We start from the raw sequence: 15,419 nt of genomic DNA on the forward strand, positions 1-15,419 counted from the left end.
AGACTTGAATTGGATCTGTAAAAGGGAAAGGGGACAATTGGATCAACATTGATGCTAAAGCAACAAATTGTTGTGTTAGGATGGATCCAATTCTGGGGCCAGAATTGGATCAACATTTAACATCCAAACATCAATGGAGATGAAAAAATCACGTTTGAGGTCTTTAAACGTGGATCAGGCCTGATCCAACGTGCATCCAAACACACCCATAATAATCCAATGCTGCCATTTGGTTAACAGGATTTCGGAATGGATCAAGTTCTGAGGGTTCTAACAATGTGTCCTTAACCTATTAGAACAAAGATAAGTCTGTGATCATTTTGTTTAGAAAAATGGCGTGTAGACATCTGCATAGTGCATATATCCAACGAACACCGAGAGTGAGAAAGGAAGAGAAAAGAAAGAAGTAATGAAAGCGATATATAATAGAAGAGACATGGAGTAACCAACCTCCAAAGTGAAATTTTAAAAAGCGAAATGGATTTTATGTGTATCCAATGAATTGTAAAGGTAACTTCGCATAATACAAAACATATATTTGGTAAGTTGAAGATACAAAACAAGCTTTGACAAAAAAAAAAGCAAGCTAGAGAAATGCACTAAGCACAAACTAAGCTAGAAAGAAAAAAGGATGGCCGTACACATGACACTAATCCATGAATTTGGAATATTTTAGAACTTTTTTTTTGGACAATGTAATATTTTAGAACTTATGTAACCAATAAAAATGCATGAAAAGACTAAAACATGATTTGTCATCTGCTTTTCCCTTTGCGCTTAGATCTCCTACTTGGCTTGCCCTTCTTGAAGCTCTTAGAAACTATGTTGCTACCATTTCCAACCCCATCAAGACTAGCCTTGACCTCAAGGCGGGCTCGGGCGAAGTTGGATGGATGGATGGCTCAAGATGGGACCTGCTGGCGAGTGCGAAGAAGTGGGCTGGTGATCTGAAACTCCACAATCTAAAGGTGAAGAAAGAACTGTTGGTACTCGGTTTGATGGTTGCGATGTGGCTTCAATGGTACCCACAGATAAAAATCTACGAAATAAGTATAGATGTTCAAACTTATCTGATCACTGAAGTCTGAAGCCTGGGCATTGGCTGTGAACTTTGAGGATATAAATAATTCATCATATTCCTTGACATATGAAAGCCTTCCCTTGATACTGACCATCCAACCACTAGTTATTGATTAAAAACCCCAAAAGCTTTCATGAGGAAAGCATAGTCATAGGCTTTTTCATCACATTGAGCATAATGACCAGCTTCACTAAAATGTCCTCCTATCATACTTGTTTTCATGATGACGGCACGAGAACAATGAGAGCAGGTACTGTCTCGTACTTTAGCTACCCATTTAGCACCTTCCCAAACTCCAACCCTGAAAAGGAATGTCAAATGGTAACGTAAAAAACTTTGAAGGGGCTAACAGCTGCTTTGTGTATAATTAGGAGGTAAAGAATGCATATTGATAGATGGTAAAGAGTGAGATTGCCTTGAATCATTAATGGCTGATGTAACCATAACTGAAGGAAAGCAACTGCCTTGAGGAATGTTGTCATAAGGAGAATAACTAAAAATAGAATCAAAGCTTGACTGTATTTCAGGATTTCCAAATTCTTCATAATCCAGAATTGTCAGGGGTAGACTGGGATCCATCAAAGTGTTGCATACATCAAGAAATGGTACCTGCAGGTGAAAAAAAAAGTATTGTGGATAAAGTGTGCAAAATATTGATAAAATTAATTCTCCTTATTAATCAAAATGGGTGAATTTATTTATTTAGTTCATTGCCACATTTTCTCTAAAGTCAATGCATATAAAACAGACACACACACACACAGAAAGAGAGAGATAGTCGGTGCAATGAGAAGGAGAGCGGCTATTGGCAAGGCTTCTAGGTGGGGGAAACATGGCTGAACTGATCCTGCATTAGTAGCAAGGGAAACAAGAGGTATTCTGAGGCTGTATAGGTATGAGACTATACAGCTAACGAGGGCATATAAGATTTGACAAATACTACTTATAACAAGGTGCCCCTTCAAAGTTAAGCATCTTTCCTTGGGAGAAATATGAGATGAGTGACTTCCTAAGAAGTTTTCTCAAGAAAGAAGCACGTGAGTAACACACACAAAGGGGGGGGGGGGGGCGAAAAAGAGATTTTAAGAGCCAAACGATAGAATTCAGATTCAGTGAGATATGCTTCCAGGGAATAAAAAACTAATCTTGGTTCTCCAATGATAATTTTAGGTTATTTACCACAGAAGCTTGATACTTCTTTGAGGGTAATTTTTATCCAAAGTGATAATTGTTTAGACTTTAGAATTTTGACAAAACATTGCAAGAAATGAGATTTAGCTAGACAGTAAAGAAACTGTGCTAATAAAAGAATTTAAATTTGAAAGATCCCCAATCATTTTTCACTCTCACACCTCACATCTCTGACAAGCTATCCTGCACAATAAAGTAACAATCACAATTACGCAAAACTTGCCTTTAATATGGCAGCACGGAAGAGTTGTGGATACATATTCACAGCTGCACCAACGAGAAGACAGCCTGCACTCCATCCAATAGCGGCAAGCTGGTCTTTGTGAACATAACCCTCACTAACCAGGTAGTTTCCACACGATACAAAGTCAAATATTGAATTGTGTTTGTTTATTCCACTCCCAGATTTATGCCATGAAAGACCTCCACCACCGCCACCTCTGGCATAATACAGATTACCACATGATTAAATTTAAACATGAATAGAGGCTAGAAATGTCATAAATAAAAAATTCACTTTATCACGGCCAACACACAAACACAAATATATAAGGTATAAATATCATAACATAAATTTCCCATTTATAGGCAGGCTAACAGGATCATATAACAAATCCCAATATGCAAAACATTCAATTTCATGATCTCAACTCGTGAGCCATCAGCATATCACAAGAACAAGCCTATGCCATATATAAAAGACGAAAAAGAAAACCCAAGCAACCAACCTTACATCAGCAAATGCGACTACCCAACCACGATCCAATAAACTCAGCCGATCTGAACACCAGCTCTTATCAAGATCTTCTCCATATGCTCCATAGCCTACTAAAAGTCCTGGGGATTGACCCTTTTGCCAGGATTCTCTAGAGTATACAATGGTTAATGGAACTTTAACACCATCATGGGAAATAACTTCCTCCCTCTGACAACAGTATACTTCAGAAAAGTCCCTCGATCTCTGTGAATCAGAATTTGTGACACACTCATCCTTATCAGTACACGCCTCTTCAAATTTATTCTTATTTAGCTCAAACGTTGGGATGCGTGTCTGACCAACAGAACTACAATTCACTTCCTCTTGATGCACAATTGAATATGTCTGTCTTGACATGTCATAATCAACAATTACATCCGGCATCTGTCCAATCAGTTTCAAAGGAAAACAAGTTTAACATGGAAGTTTCAAAGTTAGGGCAGAAGATAAGGAAATGATGAAAATATAAAAAATAAGTCTCACATTGCTTAGTTGGGGACAATTGAATGGTTTATAAGCTAGAGGGTTGTATTTACCATTTAATTATTCACAAACTAAGCAATGTGGGACTTCTTTCTTATATTTTCATCATGGGCTTATAAACCATTCAATTTGTCCCTAACTAAGCAATGTGGGGCTTCTTTCTTATATTTTCATCAGGGAAAAGTAGGTAAGGACAGTCAGAGCAATTAATCAGTTCGAGGGGATTAGTTGCATAACTAGGGGGAATCAAGATGAATGGAGTCATTTAGAGAATGTTGAAAGTCGTATGAAAAGAAAAACCTTTTGTTCAAGAGAAAACCTTGGAGTATAATTCTTTTTAGTTTGTTCTATTATCAAACATTCAAGGATAGAAGCCTTGGAGGAAGTGGAAAATCTAAGGAGAGGCTATTGAGTATGTGGATGAAAAAACAGGGCATCAACTGGTACAATGATGATCCTTAGGAACAACCTTCCCCTTCACTGGAAGTGGCTCAACCTCAGTTGACCATGCAAGTTGAAGAGAACATCAAAGGGAATGGGTTAGAGTCCAGTGGAGACAGCTGTTATTTGGGCCATCAAGGTGAAATTAGAAAACGTTAATGAATTCTCAGATATATTTATTCAGCACCTTCCTCTGAACACTCAATATTTTCAATATTGACAGAACTATTAATAAATAAAGATTTTAACAAGAAGATTCACATTCAATGATCAAATGAATTAAGCATATTATGATTGAATGTATAAATATGTAGTGCATTCATAATTATAAGTTGTCATACCACAGGAGATGAAAGAACCACGCGGTAAACGGCACTCAGGAAGTCATGATTTGAACCAGGAGTGGCACTGCATGTATTTGATGGCAGAGGAAAGTACCACGGTTTCAGGTCTTGAATGTATACTTCATGCTACAAAGCAACACAAGATAAGATCAAACATATGTTCACATGTAAGTGTTAAATTGACACAACACAGTTTTTTTATATTTCATCTTAGTGGAGCTTTATGTTAGAGTTAACAACTGATGCATTCTAGAGTGCATGCTGCAGGGGAAATAATATGTACAAATAGCAAATGTCTAACATGACATCCAATCTCTGGAAGTGCAAACATAACATCCAATAAATTTATATTTCACTTTGGATTTGAACATCCATATTCAAATAATGTTATGGTCAGTTTTGGAAGAAAAAAATGGAGGGGGAGGGAGGACTGAAATCTGCTATTGACATGTTCATTTTCCAGTAGTGTATCTGTCATGGCTACAGAATACAATTTAATATCTAATGAGACATTTACCTAGGGCCGAACAAGACAGCAAAATGAATTTTCTGTTTTGATTATACTCTTCAGAAGATATCTTTATCTTCATCAAATTATTACATCTGATTCATATTGGTTGAACATCACACACCGTGCAGGTGGGTGCATGTGTGACTGACTCAGGGTATAAAAGAATTAGGAAAGGAAAATCAGCGATAACTTTTTTGTGTGATGATATTCCCTTTTTGTTTCTGTAATTCACATTAAACATTCACCCTGATCAGATTCTGCAGAGGCTAACTCAAGAACAAAAGTAACATAAACCTTTCAACTCAAGTGGTAAACAATACAATTTATTGAAGTTGAAATCCATATACCTTGAAATCAATTTGGATAGGAAATTCCAAGGAACAAAACAGAGGAAGATCTTTCTTATTGAGGAAAAGAACCAGATGTCCATTAAAGATGTCCATATCACACAGGCTCATATCTTCATCAGGAAGGATTATATTCTGAAGAAAAACATAAGCATACTAAGAGGAGTTAGACACACAAACAGAGAGAAAGTAGAGAACTCAAAATCAAGATGTATGAAGCTGATAAAAAAACCTGCAATTTAGCTGAATCTATATCTTCAACACGACATCTAACAAGGTAATAACCATCACCAGACCATTGACCGTCAGGAAGAGGAGCATTAGTAAGGATATAAAATAAACCAGAATGATGTTCCACAAAGTACTGGACACCAGAAGTACGTTTACATAATCTTTGTAAACCATCCATTGGATTGGCCGAATCTATAACATAAACCTGTGATAAGCATCAAGATCCAGATGTTACTAGAAAAGAATAAACTCATAGTAAATTCATAAAAGAAGACATATAAGTTCCTTCCTCGGATGAAGTCCTTGAGTTTGAATTCACAGTTATGAACTTGCCATCTTTTGTGCTTGTTATGTCCACACAAAAACTGGAATCACTTTCAGTAAATATTAGGAGATCATTCACATGATCATGTCCAAGTTTTTTACAGAGGACCCTGCCATAAAACCACACGAAAGTTAGGATACCATCATAAACTGAAACCCATTCCCTTCTCCAACCCTGAAAAAAACGAACGCCCGATTATAATTTTACCTGCAAGGTCGCTGGTTTTCATCTGACAGAGTATAAAACAGAGAACTTGCATCTTGGGCCCATGCCAGGCTAACAACACCATCAACTTCTACTTTTGGGTCTATTAATCCACTTCTAAGGTCTTTCACATGAAGCGTGAACCGCTCGCCACCAGAAACATCAACTGTGTATGCGAGGTAGTTGTGATCAGGTGAAATTCTACATGTTCCAACGTGTACATACCCTGCATTATGGACCATATTATCAACAACAAAAAATACAACAACAACCAAGCTTTTTCCCTCACAACAATCACGAAAGGAATGGAAACACCAATACATGTGTATGCGTGTGTGAGTCGAAGCAAGAAGAAACTTACCATATTTCTCAGCTAGTTCATTCCAGTCAAGCAAAATCTCCTCCTTTTTGGATCCTGCCATTCCACCGCGAAGCAAAAGGGTCTTCAGAAAACCACTTCTCTCCGTTTCCAGCTTCCTACACAGCACAGGATACTCCTTTCCCTCTGGAATGTACTGGTAATATAGCCTGACCAAGATAACATGAAAAAAATAAGACCAAGAAAACAATGCAAAGAGTTAAACATAAAAACAAACAAAAAATGGTACATTTGCTACAATTGGAATATTGGATTCTCACTTCACCAACATTGGTACAGTCCCCATTCATAGATAGTTCCACATTATCAATTTTCAACTACAGTTACTCATTCAAATAAAAATGATTACTAAATCTTAAAAACATGCACTTCATTAGTGAAAATGCAATGGTATTAGACCCGTTTGGGAAAACAGCTTAATTAAAGCGACCATAAACGCTTATGACATAAGCGCTTCTTCATAAGCTATGTTTAAAAATTTATTGAAATAAATTAAAAATAAGCTATATATAAGCATAAGCTCTTTATCAGAAGCCATCCTGGGTAGCTTATGAAAATAAGCTCAAAACAGTCATAAGCTGTTTGCATAAGCTCTCCCAAACACTTACATAAGCGCTATGCTATCAAGTAAGCTCAAATGGAATCATAAATTACTCTATTTGATTAAGGGGAAATGGAGGAGGAACGAACCAGGGTCCCCAACGCTCAGGGGGAGTGGAAACGGTGGCGGGTAATCGGGCTTTCATCTCGGAGGAGAGGGTGGATTGGAGGTTGAGGGTGTCGGCCATGAAGGCGTCGGCGTAGGTGTTTTCGCGGTTGAGATGGTCGAGGAGATGCGGGTCGTCGACGTTGGACATCCAGTGATAAGGGTCCTGCCATTTCTTGCCGTGAATGGACACCGTGAATGGGACCTTCTTTGGTGACGGCGGAGATTGAGGCGGCGGCGGGGAGGTTTGGCGGCGGCAGCAGGATGAGAAGAAGGAAGAGGAGCGGAGGAGTGTGAGTTTGGTGTTGGAGTGAGGAATGTGACGGAGGAGGGAGCGGAATGCCATGAAAAATATTCTCAAAGTTCAAACACACTGGATACTCTTCATTTTATTCACTAGTACTTATGAGTTGAGCTGGTGAGTGAGGTCGCGCTTTCTGACCCATGCATCCAGGACCATAAATCGTTTATAGAAGTACTTGCCGATCATTTACAAATACAGTCCTCATATCAATGATGGTAGTCGAAGACACCCTTCTAATGTTAATGAATAGGGTAAATTGTGCATAATTAGTTAGGAAATTTAAACTTGTTCCGATTATCATTAGGGGGTTAGCCTGACCCATGCATCCACGATCGTAAGTGGTTTATAGAAGTATTTGTTGATCATTCGTAAATGCAGACCTCATATTAGCGACGGTAGACGAACCCAACCTTTTAATGTTGAAAATGGGGTAAGTCATGCGTAATCTCAGCTAGGATATTTAGACTTGCTTCGTTCATCATCGGCGATAGATTAACATCTGACAAGCCAAAGTCCCAAAGTCGTGGGATGATGAGTGAATTCAAGCGTCCGGTGAAGAACAAAGTTGTGTCAACAAGGCGTAACACAACTCATAGATAATTAGATTCCTTAAGCATCTAGTCTAGGGTTCGATCGTATGGAAAAATATTTGTTGAAAAAAACCTATCAACTTAACGTAATCTTTGAACCTCAAGACCTGAGAGATTAGTCTCATGGCAACAAAAACAAAAACTCCTAAAGTTGTGTCGTTGATTTTTTTATGTGATACTTTTTTCACAATCACATGAATGTTGTGAATCTTTGAGATGCAATTGTTGTCAAGGTAGGATTGATTAAGCATTTGCTGATTTAATAGACTCTATGCACAGAGAAGTTCATAAGTTTTCTACATTTGATGTTATGAACTATTAGGCCTGCTTTCATTCTATGGTGTGCCTATGACCTCATCTCAGCTTTTAGCTTTGTTTGGAACCTGGAATGTGGAAACTGATAGAATTGAATCTAATGGAGTTCTATTGCTAGTCTAGTTTGTTTTATCTTCCCATGTAACCAAAAAAAAAATGGAGTTCTATTCACGGGATTTCTTGTTTGTAAAGTAAACACGTACCCACTTTTGAGAAATACACAGTATTATGTGAATACTATATCAAATCAATATTACATGTAAATTATTAGACGGATTAAATACTATAATACTAGTATCCACACAAAACCATCAAGTTCTTGCAACAAAGGCCGAGTTTTTATGCTCGCGCTATTCACTAGTTAAAACTTCATATGTAAGAATTTGGTAACTGATAACACATCAACAAATAAGGTAAACTGTACATCGCCAACTTGTTTATCTAACGATATGCGCCACTATATAGGGCACTACGATGAACAAATAAACAATAACGAATAACTTGAGTTTTCCTAACCAGCTCACCAAATCTACACATTGTCACAGCCATCATTCTTGAACTCCAGACCTGCTGCAACCTTTTATCTTTTTACCATTCAGTGATATCTCAGTTAGTTTCAAGCAGCAAACTTCATTTTCACTAGAGTCTCAAACACAAGTAATTGCACATACTAAACTGTTGCAGAAGATGTTTTCTTCACATGCTTCTCATCTTCAACATCCTGAAAGCACCCATGAAGTGATAAAAATCAAATTCAGCATATCAAGAAAAGATGTGTGCAGCTAAAGTTTATTATTAATGCTGAGGGAGGTCTACTATGCAAATGAACCTTTACAAATATCTCAAAATACTCCTTCTCAATCAACATTGAAGTAGCTAGTACATTTTGGTTTCACTGAAAAAGGTGGAACTGAAGAAAAAAGAACATTCTGTACATTCTGTTCTACCCATGTGCCAAATGTCATGCTGCCCTTCTGATACTCCTTCTATTTTTATCGCCCCTCTTATATTTACTAATAACAAAATGAGTTTTACAGAATACACATAGATTATTATCCCATTTTATTTTAACAAACACATAGAAAGTGTCTTGTTTGCTTGGGCTCAAACAACATTAAGGTGGCTAAAGAATGGTAAATGAAAGGAAAACAGAAATCCAAAGTAGATCCAGATAAAAAGCACTTACAGAATTGCCAATCTTGTCAAAATCATCATCAAAGCTGCCCTCACCATCATCTGAAAGATGTAAAAGATAATCAATCTAAAAGTAGAGAGGCACAATGACAAGACCATGGTGCGATTATGACAGACAAATCTTAGTTAACTATCAAAGACAATGTCTGCCCTGAGATTTCAAAATCTAGTTAGTTCTTTTCTAGGAATCTTAAGAATGTTAAGTATTCATGCTTTTGCACATAATTCCCACATAATGCGCAAAATTTCAGTTACTGATTCAACATACAAAAACTGCATGTTTCTGTATTGAAATCTAAACAAACTGTGAGTAATATACCTGGACCTCCATCACTGTCTTCAAGGTCTCCAAGAAGAAATGAATCCAAGTCCTGCTCAGAGGATGAATTGGAAGATTTACTCTTCAAATTCTTCCCTGTTGCTTCAGCCTTTCCAGATCCTCCACTAACAGCAGTTTGCTCTACCTCAGTATCCACATTCTGCTTTGCTGCTTCTCTGAGCTGAACCTCCTCCATATATCGCTTCTCATACCTGATTGTAACATCATAGTTATTGGATGATGCTAACTTAAAAATGTTAAAACACTGCCCTCAAATTATTTAGGCAGCTCAAACTATTTAGAACCCAAGTGCCAACTCTAATACATAAAAATGATATCTACAGGGTCACAGTCTTTTCATAATATACCACAATTCCAGAAGTAAATAATTCATTCCCTGAACACACTCACTCAGCATATCTTGCTCAAATATTCTCCTAGATAATTACTAGCCTAGGCCCCTATCAAATTTAATTTAATTGCATCACAGGTAGAAGAAATCTTAGCTAGTTAGCTTTATTGTCAACATTAGGATCTCTGTCTAATACTTGTGCAACCAGATTCGAAACCAGAAATGCTCTTTTTCATACTACAAAAGTTTCCTAATGCCATCTCGTCTCTTTTAACATACAAGGCCAGGAATCTAGAAACACAAGCCAGAATTATCACTTTGAAATCTGACCTATTGAGATCATCTAATACTTTTTCTGTCTATCTAGAATCCTGACTTAAGAGAAGAATATGAATACATCCTGATATGAAATTGCATATAAAATGATTAACAAGAAAATTTCTTAATATTTTATATATTATTTCCATTGTTGCATAAATTTCAGAACCAAACAATGTGTAGAACAACAGAATCATTAAAATGTGCTGTTCCACAACATTTTCTATCTTTCCTTTTTACTTGTATTCCTTTACTTTGTTACAGAACAACTTGATTTTAGCATACATAAGTACATAGCAAAAGCCAGCAGAGATCACTAGTATATTTTCTATTTTCTTTCTTGTACTTCCTCTTTTATGTGAATAGTATTTCTTCAAAGAATACAGAAACTGTCAGAGAACATTTTAAACAAAAATATCACATATAATAGCAAAATTCTGCACCTTCATTAACAAATCTAACACAGTACATCACTTGTTAAAAAGATATAATGCTTACGGAGCCACGTGGGTGTTGACAAGTATGAAATATATCTTCCAAAAGTGTCTTTCTTTCATAGCACGCGGACATAGTTCATATCTCAACTTTGAAATTTCCTGTAAAAGAATAACAATTAAAGTATATAATTGTAACTAGCCATCCTGTGATAACTTGCATTTTCAAATACATACATGTTTTTTCAATCCATATTCCATACATTATATAAGCAATTTAGCATTACTGCTGGTAAATGTCGATATACTATGGCAATATAAGCAGGTGGTACTTTTAATGAATTATTATCATCTCAATAAAAAAACAACAGAGGATGAAAAGAAATCAAACTCAAACACGACATGTAAAAAGGGACAGCGGGACCATGAATGGTCAAGATAAAAAATTACTTAATGGTCACGTGACCACTTAAAAATGCCATGCAACTTTTAAAAATAGTCAAGTGATTTAATGTTTAAAACTTCACCATTCATGATTACAAACAGTCGCGATTTATTCCTACCATTATCACATAGAGAGACCATTCTCATATGATACAACTCCTGTATATATGAATGCAACACCACCATCAACCATAAAAACAATGAATTAGAAGGAAAAAAGGATATCAAAGCAAGCATACAAAAAAGGATATCAAAGCAAAGCGTACATGCATTTCTTAATCATGCATCATTGTTGTTTGTTCCCCAGAAAATAAAATGCAACTTGCACGAGTCACACTTACACATGCCTTTACATATTTCTAAAGTAAACATGTGAAGTTGAATGCATTATAAAGCAATCACCTCAACACACTAATACTAAAATATGGATGCTATCTCTTGCAGCCTTACTCCTCATGCCCTTGGCACATAACTAAAGTAAACATGTGAAGCGAAATGCATTACAAACCAATCACACCCAATATAAAAACACACTAGATTAAATAAAAATAGTAAGCTCTGTATTCACCTTGACAGTAGTTAAAACAAGAGTGGCATGCTTCTCCTGGAACTCATTAAGATCCTTCCGAACATTCGAGCCCGAAGTGGGCACATTAGAACCCTCAGATTCATCTACATTTCCAAATGCACTCACTCAATCAAACCAACCAAAACATTTTCTAATCAAAACTGTTCAATCATTGCATTGTTCATAGGTCTATGATCCTAACACAGAATGATTACTAATTTTACTACCAATCATTTCGCCTTTGTTTTCAGTTTTTACAGAGAATCACAAAGAAATCACAGTGAAACGATGAACAAAATTCTCGGAAATTACCAGAACTGAGGGTAAAGTTTGTGAAGGTGGTAGAAGTGAGCCCTTTGACGAAGGATCTGAGATCATCGGTGACGCAGAACTTTTCAAGGTCTTCCTCAGAAACGGAGGGTTGTGGTGGTGCCGTAGCGGTAGCAGCAGCGGCAATGGCGGAGAGTTGGGGAGGGATGGAGATGGTGTCGGAGAACGACTTGATCTGATCCGCTTGGCGGAGGGCGGCGGTTTTGATGATGTCGGCATGTTTGGAGGCCTCGGCGGCGAAATCCTTGGATTTCTTGGCGGTTTCGGAGACGAGATCGGCGATCCGGGCGGTGGCGGAGGAGCTGGTGAGGGCTTGCGATTTCTTCGCCGCCTCCTCCGCGAATGTCTTGGCTCTCTTCCAGAAGTCCTCCATTGCTCGTGTCACAGTAGAAAGAAAGTCAGAGAGAAAGGTTGAAGAAGATTGCAAGAGTAAGAAGAGGAACACAAGAAAGAGATTGGAAAAATGAAGCTTTGTTTTATCATTTATGTATCTTTTTATATCATTTTCTTAATTAAATACAATTTTGGTCACCAAGTCATGATTTTTTTTTTTTTTTTAAATTAAGTGAATTTAGTTTATGTGATGATGGTTCAATGGTATGAAAACTTTCAATTTTCAAAACTATTCTTTTCAGATTTCAAAAGTTGTTTCGCTTGTTTGGTTTTCTGAAACTAGAAATCTCAGCACCAACCGCAGCTTATTAGCAAGTAACTATTCTATAACTTTGTAAAGGATTGCATTATTTTAAGTCTCTATCAGAATTAAAATTTGCAATTGGGACTCCGTATTATGATGGAAATATATGCAATTTTTAAACACATCATAAACACCTTCATTTATCATAAAAAAACTCATCTTATTCAACATATAATTTAAAAACCTCCGGCTAATCATCATAAGATTTCTCAAAACCGACTTTCAACAAAACACACTCATCTTCTCCTTATGAAAGTTGTTTATGTTTCTAAAAATAGGTCTTCTGGCCCTAATTGTAGTGGATTAGCTAGTAACTTTCCTATAACTTTATACCTACACCCAATGAATGAGATGGATGTATAATCCTCACTTTAATGCAGGCTGGACTTTGTGGGAATCAAAACAATAAAAGAACAATTACATCATTTCCTCCCACTAATTTTCCATTTGTTATTTTATAGTGGATTTTTTTTTTCCAAATTTTTATTAAGGATTGTGAGTATTTATTTGTTTTTTATTTTGGTCTTCAACTTTGTAAATAGATCGTATTAAAAAAGGGCCCAAGCCCAAATAACACCGTAGCAAGTAGCAACCACATATTTGCAAATTTATGGTAAAAAAAAGCCGAAGGCTAAAGGCCCAACATAGGCAAATGTTATTTTAATTGGGATATTTCAAAGGATAAATATATGACCAATAAAAAATAAGGCCCATTCTTATGTATATGCATTTTTTTTAAGCTACAAAGAAAACCTTGGAATTTTGAACAAGCAAAAAAAAGTGTTTGGGCTTAATTAATAAGAGGCCCGTGTCTGATTGTGCTGACCTAATCCAATCGCAAACCCGCAACCCAATTTAATCGTGACCCGTTTGGGTGAATGTGAGCCACATATTTCATAGTTTGGTTTCATTTGGATTAGGTTTTTACGACCCCCATTGAGATCATGAGAGTTGAAAAGTAAATATATTTAATGCAGTGAGCCTCATTCGGGAATGTCTTATGTGTTGTTTGCACATATGCTGGGGTGTTGATTCATGAGTTGATATTTTGTTTGGCTTAATTACAACTTTGGTCCCCGACGTTTACCAATGTCACGATTTTGGTCCCCCACCAAATTTAATTACATGGATGGTCTCCGACGTTGTAGGCTGCGTGCAACGTTAGTCTTACCGTTTATTTCTTAATGAAAGAGGCTTACGTGGACGTCTAGTTGGAGAGAAAAAGAAGATCTGAGGAGAGAGGGGAGCACGTGAGTATCACGTGAACTCACGTGAACCTTATATGAACCCATTATACCCAAATCTGAAACCCTAGGGATCTAAATCGCGTTACCTTCTTCGTTCCAGGGAGGTCAGGGGTTTGGGTATAATGGGTTCAGATAAGGGTCACGTGATACTCACATGCTTCCCTCTCTCCTCATACCTCATTTCTCTCTCCAACTGGACGTCCACGTAAGCCTTCTCCATTAAGAAATAAACGGTAGGACTAACGTTGCACACGACCTACAACGTCGGGGACCATCCATGTAATTAAATTAGGTGGGGGACCAAAATCGTGGCATTGGTAAACGTCGGGGACCAAAGTTGCATTATATATTACTGCTTACATGATTCTTTAGAAATCTAGCTACTTGAAATAAAGAATTATTGCACCCGAAATCTGAGCCAATCATTAAACCTCCACAGCTAAGTCAAGGCTTGTTGAAACAACACAAAGATTCAGCAACCCTACATAGTACAATGTTAATCATATGAATGCAAGAATTTAGGTTATGTTTGTGTAGTTAACTGAAGTTTGATATAAAACTTCTAGTTAAGTGTACCTTAATCTATATATAAATTTTGATCAGATGAATGGAAGTCATCACTCGTATGTGTACTTTGATCTATGTTTAAACTTTAGAGTGCAAGTATGTCAAAATAGTTCAGCACTTCCAGTCAAACATAGGTATTGCAGATTGAGCGCTCGACCCCATAGTATCAGGAGTAAACAAAACCCCATAATTCAGCAAGAGCCAAGCGTAGTCTAATGAGTTGGACGACAATATCCAAATTTCGATGATAATAACGTGCTTCCATTAAGATTAAAAAAATTGTTTACTAATAGTACAATCAAATATATCATGTTGGATTCCACCTACAACTAGTATTATTATTACAAACTGGTTTCTTGCTTTCCGAGAACATGTTTTCCGAAATGTTGGCCATATATGGTAACCCCAATGTCTGACCACTAACTCCAAGAAGAAATCATCAAAATGTTCATTGAGACAAATAAATACTCCCTCGGTTCCAAAATATAGGTTGTTTTAGGTTGTGCACATTGTTTAAGAGCTCATTAATGGATAATTTTTTTTATTAAAATACCCCTATTTAAAGTTGTGTTATATTAAGGAGAGAGAAATGTTATTATTGGTTAAGTGGATAGTGAGAGTTGTGATAGGTGAAAATTAAATGTGTAATTAAGAGATATAATATTAAATGAGGGTATATAAGGAAGAAAGAGAGAAAAATTGCATTGGTTTTACAAAACAGCTTATATTTTGAAATATGA

The 15,419-nt window shown here is 36.7% G+C and overlaps 2 protein-coding genes across 2 annotated transcripts; both read right to left on the reverse strand.

The window, feature by feature from the left end:
• Nucleotides 1–467: 467 nt before the first annotated feature.
• On the reverse strand, nucleotides 468–7,403 carry LOC130739699 (uncharacterized). The gene is given in 10 exon segments (XM_057592074.1): nucleotides 468–1,382; nucleotides 1,497–1,690; nucleotides 2,496–2,712; nucleotides 3,001–3,413; nucleotides 4,295–4,423; nucleotides 5,156–5,290; nucleotides 5,388–5,820; nucleotides 5,919–6,141; nucleotides 6,277–6,443; nucleotides 6,985–7,403. Coding segments are annotated over 10 exon segments (2,469 nt in total). The 5' UTR covers nucleotides 7,347–7,403; the 3' UTR covers nucleotides 468–1,186.
• Nucleotides 7,404–8,525: 1,122 nt separating this feature from the next.
• LOC130739700 (uncharacterized) lies at nucleotides 8,526–12,650 on the reverse strand. The gene is made up of 6 exons (XM_057592075.1): nucleotides 12,151–12,650; nucleotides 11,839–11,942; nucleotides 10,891–10,988; nucleotides 9,723–9,934; nucleotides 9,396–9,445; nucleotides 8,526–8,930 (listed from the first exon to the last, which is right to left on the reverse strand). The coding sequence occupies exons 1-6, from the start codon at nucleotides 12,539–12,541 to the stop codon at nucleotides 8,880–8,882; spliced, it is 906 nt and encodes a 301-aa protein (XP_057448058.1). The 5' UTR covers nucleotides 12,542–12,650; the 3' UTR covers nucleotides 8,526–8,879.
• Nucleotides 12,651–15,419: the final 2,769 nt, after the last annotated feature.

Source organism: Lotus japonicus, chromosome 2, assembly GCF_012489685.1.
Source record: "Lotus japonicus ecotype B-129 chromosome 2, LjGifu_v1.2".
Classification (NCBI taxonomy): Eukaryota; Viridiplantae; Streptophyta; class Magnoliopsida; order Fabales; family Fabaceae; genus Lotus; species Lotus japonicus.

Excerpts from the sequence above, each read along its gene's own strand:
- LOC130739700 (XM_057592075.1), bottom strand. The coding sequence starts at position 12,541 with ATGGAGGACTTCTGGAAGAGAGCCAAGACATTCGCGGAGGAGGCGGCG. Across the intron at positions 9,446-9,722 it reads AGACAGTGATGGAGGTCCAG|ATGATGGTGAGGGCAGCTTT; the intron begins GTATATTACTCA and ends TACATCTTTCAG. Across the intron at positions 8,931-9,395 it reads TTGACAAGATTGGCAATTCT|GATGTTGAAGATGAGAAGCA; the intron begins GTAAGTGCTTTT and ends GGGTGCTTTCAG.